The sequence below is a fragment of the Anneissia japonica genome, unplaced genomic scaffold, assembly GCF_011630105.1.
Source record: "Anneissia japonica isolate Jap-2015-1 unplaced genomic scaffold, ASM1163010v1 scaffold1537_len634075_cov158, whole genome shotgun sequence".
Classification (NCBI taxonomy): Eukaryota; Metazoa; Echinodermata; class Crinoidea; order Comatulida; family Comatulidae; genus Anneissia; species Anneissia japonica.
The window spans coordinates 246,692-251,185 of record NW_022723531.1 but is presented as its reverse complement, the minus strand read 5'-3'; the positions used below and the strand labels follow the sequence as shown (position 1 = coordinate 251,185).

Below are 4,494 nucleotides of genomic sequence, written 5' to 3'. Positions count from 1 at the left end.
TGCGATTTAAAATTTGAGATTTTCAGGCACTTTCCCTGGTGAAAAGGGCATTCAATGGGGAAATACTTTCCACAGATGGATATTTTCCCCTTGTCCCCCGGTGGTTACGCCACTGCGGAGAATACCTGGCGGCTTAGATCAAATGCGCTTTGGACACTTTTTGAAGTGTGCTGTGCACAGCCAAAATCGGTTATTTGCCGTTCAAACACACTATCCTTTGTATGCTTTTAATTGCTTTTTTAAAACTGGTCCTGTTTCTAATGCAAAAAAAAAAGCGATATTTCAAAAAAAGTGCTGTTTAATCAATTTTTTTTCTTTAGTAGAAACAGCCTCTTATACACACCTTTGGTAATATTAAGACGATTCCAGTAAATGAATTTACATTTTAAAGCTTACAGTATGTGGAGAATATGATTATGAATATATTTTAAAAAATCAATATTCTTGTTTTTGTCAGTAATGTTAGTTTTGGCTTGGCAAGCACTGTTCACTGTTTGATCACTATTTTATAAACAATTCATTTAATTTAATTTTATATTTTCCAGATTATATTGCTGTTCTATGTGTTATATTCTCTGTTTATCTGTCTCAATATTTGCAAATTTATGATAATTGATATCCACAATAATAAACTAAATCCATGAGGGTGGTTTAGTTTATCTTGTTCATAATGATTTACTATTAGTGTCCTTTTAACGCCTCTCTCATTTGTTGTTTTAAGGCATTTCAAGGCATTTTGCAGAATATGTTAAGCAAAAGCGTCCATTATCATTACTATTTAGTATGTCTTTAATTTGTAAATGGCGTGGTTTGACGTATAAAAATCAAGGTTGACCTTGCACACAACAACATGATTATCATCACTACACAATAACAAGGTGAATATGAAGCTTAGAAAAAAAATGAGATACTTTCCTATAGTGAATATTTATAAAGAATGTCTGAAGGTAAAAAAAAAACCCACACATTAAATTTTGATTTTGAACTTACCTGCAGTAATGCAATGAAGAGGAAAAAGATGTTGGCATAGCGACGAAATTGTTCATACAGAAAAATGGGAACAAATGTCAAATATGTATACTTTCCAGTGCTGTAAAGAAAATTTAGAAAGAAATGTGATTTTCAGGCAGTACTGCAGAAGAGCTTTTGTTGGGAATAAGGATCAGAACCTTCCAGAAATCCATACCCGCATTTCGGAAAATAAAGGCCAATTTCCGTGCACATTTTGCCGAAACTTATTAAAAGTTAAATTATGCAGTACTGTAATTACGATTCTGTGCATCTACTTTCTTATCGATATCCTGTGCAAATTTGAGAGGGTTTTTCAGTATCATCAACGGAATTTTGGGAATCCCAGGTCTGCTAAATGAAAGAGGGGCTTGCCGAACCATGAAAACCTCCTGGGTTTAAGCTCTGGAAGGAAGGGTACTCCTATAGTATGTTTTGGTGGGATCATCTCTAATCACAGGAAACAAATAACTTGAAAATATATTAATTAATCTTTACAATATACAGTACCAATTATAACATGTATAAAGCCAGCGATGAATGAGCCCAACGGTCGTCAACCAATGCGATTCTATGAAGATCACAACGCCACGACCCGTGTGCAAGGAATCCTACAACGGTCGTACGATGCAGCGAGTGACTGGCTAAACAAAATTATTTGAAAGAAAAAGAGAAGCTACAGTCATACTTACTTAACCCTATTGGTCAAGAAGTCTGTTGTATGCAGATGCCGAAAAGAGATCACCCTGGAAGTATTATCATCATGACTACGTGAACTACGTTCGTGAATGTGGACTCCTTCCTCTAAAAATGACGAAAACCAGTTGCTAGATTGTTTGTCATCGCCTTCTGCGTGTCATGCCGCAAAGGGAGTACAAAGAAACACAACATGCGGGTAAGAAAGGAATGCTCGCTAATAACGAAAAACGCAAACATGCTCAACGATAAAACAGAAAACAAAACAAGGAAACATTGATAAAACTCATGCAACATGCAATACGCAAAATATATTAAAAAAAAAGATTGCTTAAAGCCAACTCAGATAGCGTTGTAGGATGCAGCCGAATCCCGGTGGGCTCACTCTTAAATAAAAGGGTGCTGCATTTACAGGGTATTTTTGAGGACTTGGTAGCACAAGAGTGGGAATTTATGGAAGGGTTTCAGCATGTATAGGGTATATTTGCGAGGACTTGGTAGCACAAGTGTGGGGAATACCAGGTAAAATTGGTACTGTAGTCCCTGCCCCATATCATCAAAGCAGTATAATTTTTCACACGATTTTAGCGAAGTTCTTTGCTAAAAAGTCAGTGCCAAACCTACAGTAGAGATCGCGAACGGACATAACTGTGGTCCTATTTGCCATCGGGAACCAGAACAAGTTTAATTTGTTTAAGGTTACATGGCCGTAATAGCAGTTCAACTGATACTGGATTTTGGTAAATGGTAAGTTCAAGTTCCTAATAATTTTCAGTAGAATACAGGTAGCGCAAGTGTCTCATGTCTTGGATTGGTTGCTGCACACCCCCGTAAGGTGTGAACCATCCGGGAGCCGGATGCTATTTATTGTCGCTTTGGGTCTGTGTGAGTTAAATGCAGATGCGATCTCATCGCAGAATATTGAACATGTTTAATATTTCTCATGATGGCTTAATATTGTCCCCAACGCTGTCTGAGTTGGACTTTAAAATTAGCTTTGCGGATTGCAAGATCTATAAAAACCATGCACGTACAGAATACAGTACCTCTAAAGGATCTAAGTGATGTCAAAATATCTTCTATACAGTCTTTTAATAACTTCATGATCAAAGAATCCCATGTGTAAATTTTAGTGTTCATCATTAAATATTGAAATTTTCCCCAGTTAATAACAATTAATCTGGTTTTATTTTGGTTTAAATAACACAAAATAAAAATTTAGAACATGAAATATATTGTAAGTACAGACTTAATGTACTTTCGTTTTTCTTCAACATTTGAAAAATTTACTTTTACTACCGGTATTCAAGAAGAATCTTACCAGCAAAACGGACTAGATTCCAATTGTTTGCAGTAAAAAGAGAGTTAAAAATCACAAATGAAAAAATTAAATCTGTATACTGACAAATTTTATAACATATCACATTATGAAAATAATGCTTGGAACTTTGAATGATATGAAACAATTTGTTAAAATGCTTGCGGTATACAGTATTTTCACATCATATTCTGTCTGTCTGAAAATATTATGACATTCTCATGATTATGAATTTACAGAAAAAAACTGTGTTGTTTGTAATTTTTATGTTTATTTAATAAAGCTGCATTCTGATTAAAAAAACAATGTTTAATGCTACTGCTTTAGTATAGTATTGATTTTTTTTCCTATAAATCCTGTCCCCATTGAGCTTCAAATAATTTAAATCACAATTAAGACAAAAGAATCTGTTTGTTTTGAATTTTTTATATTTCCTTCAAATAGACAATTAGTATGCAGATGATGTAATTTATATTAGATTGCATATTTTCTTGCATTTGGTTTAGCTTTGAATCAAACTAAATTAATAATTTAATAAACCAAAAACCATGACTGTTTTTAATATGAAACTGAAGCTGAATTCAAATTTAACCTTCAAGATGAAACATGGCGGAAAATGTCACAGTCTTCGGTTTACATAAAGCGATGCGTTAGATGCAGCCACAGTAAAATTTCGCCATTGTCTGCATTTCTTTAGTACTCCACCTAATTGCTATAATATAGAAGGATCCTAAAGTGTAATGGTTGATTTAAGTCTTGCATTAAGAAAAACAACAATCTGTCTTAAATAAATGCTCATATTTATAAAGCAGACTGACATTTATACTTATTTTCTAGCTTGAATTATTTAAATTATATTATTGATATAAATGCTAGATCAATTATGTTAACTCAGTGTATTTAATTTAATTTAATTAATATAATGTTTAAATTAATGAATTTTTTAAAATGATATAAAAGAACAATCCGGTTTATATAAATACTCAAATTTAAAGCAGAGTAATTTTTATACTTGTGAATTCTAGATCAATTACATGTAAACTCGGTGCAATTAATTTAATTAACAATAATGTTTAAAATTGATTAATTTTTTTAAAATGATATCAAAGAAAAAATCTGTTTTATACGCTTATATTTATTTAAGCAGATTAATTGTTATACATATTTTTTGAAATAATATCTAAATTATATTATTAATGTGAATGCTGGATCAATCATATTTAAACTCAGTGCAATTTACTTTAATTAAATTAATTTTTAAATTAATGCATTTGTTAAAATGATATAACTAAGAACAATCTGTTTTAAAATTTAAATAAATACTCATATTTGCAGAGTAATTTTTATACTTTTTTTTGGTTTAAAATAATAATATTAAATCATATTATTATGTGAATGCTAGATCAATTATTGTCAACTAAGTACAATTATATTTTTTAATTAAATTGATATCTTTCTTACAAATAATACAA

At 31.6% G+C, this 4,494-nt stretch overlaps 1 protein-coding gene across 1 annotated transcript in view; it reads right to left on the bottom strand.

Annotated features, from left to right (window-relative positions):
- The window catches only part of LOC117112248 (phospholipid-transporting ATPase IB-like), a 55,494-nt gene that overhangs the window by 46,054 nt on the left and 4,946 nt on the right, over positions 1-4,494 (bottom strand). The window contains exons 3-5 of the mRNA XM_033255319.1: positions 3,026-3,037; positions 1,701-1,857; positions 991-1,090 (exon numbers count right to left, since the gene is read on the bottom strand). Of these exons, the coding sequence (XP_033111210.1) occupies positions 991-1,090; positions 1,701-1,857; positions 3,026-3,037 (269 nt within the window). The remainder of the gene's footprint in view (positions 1-990; positions 1,091-1,700; positions 1,858-3,025; positions 3,038-4,494) is intronic.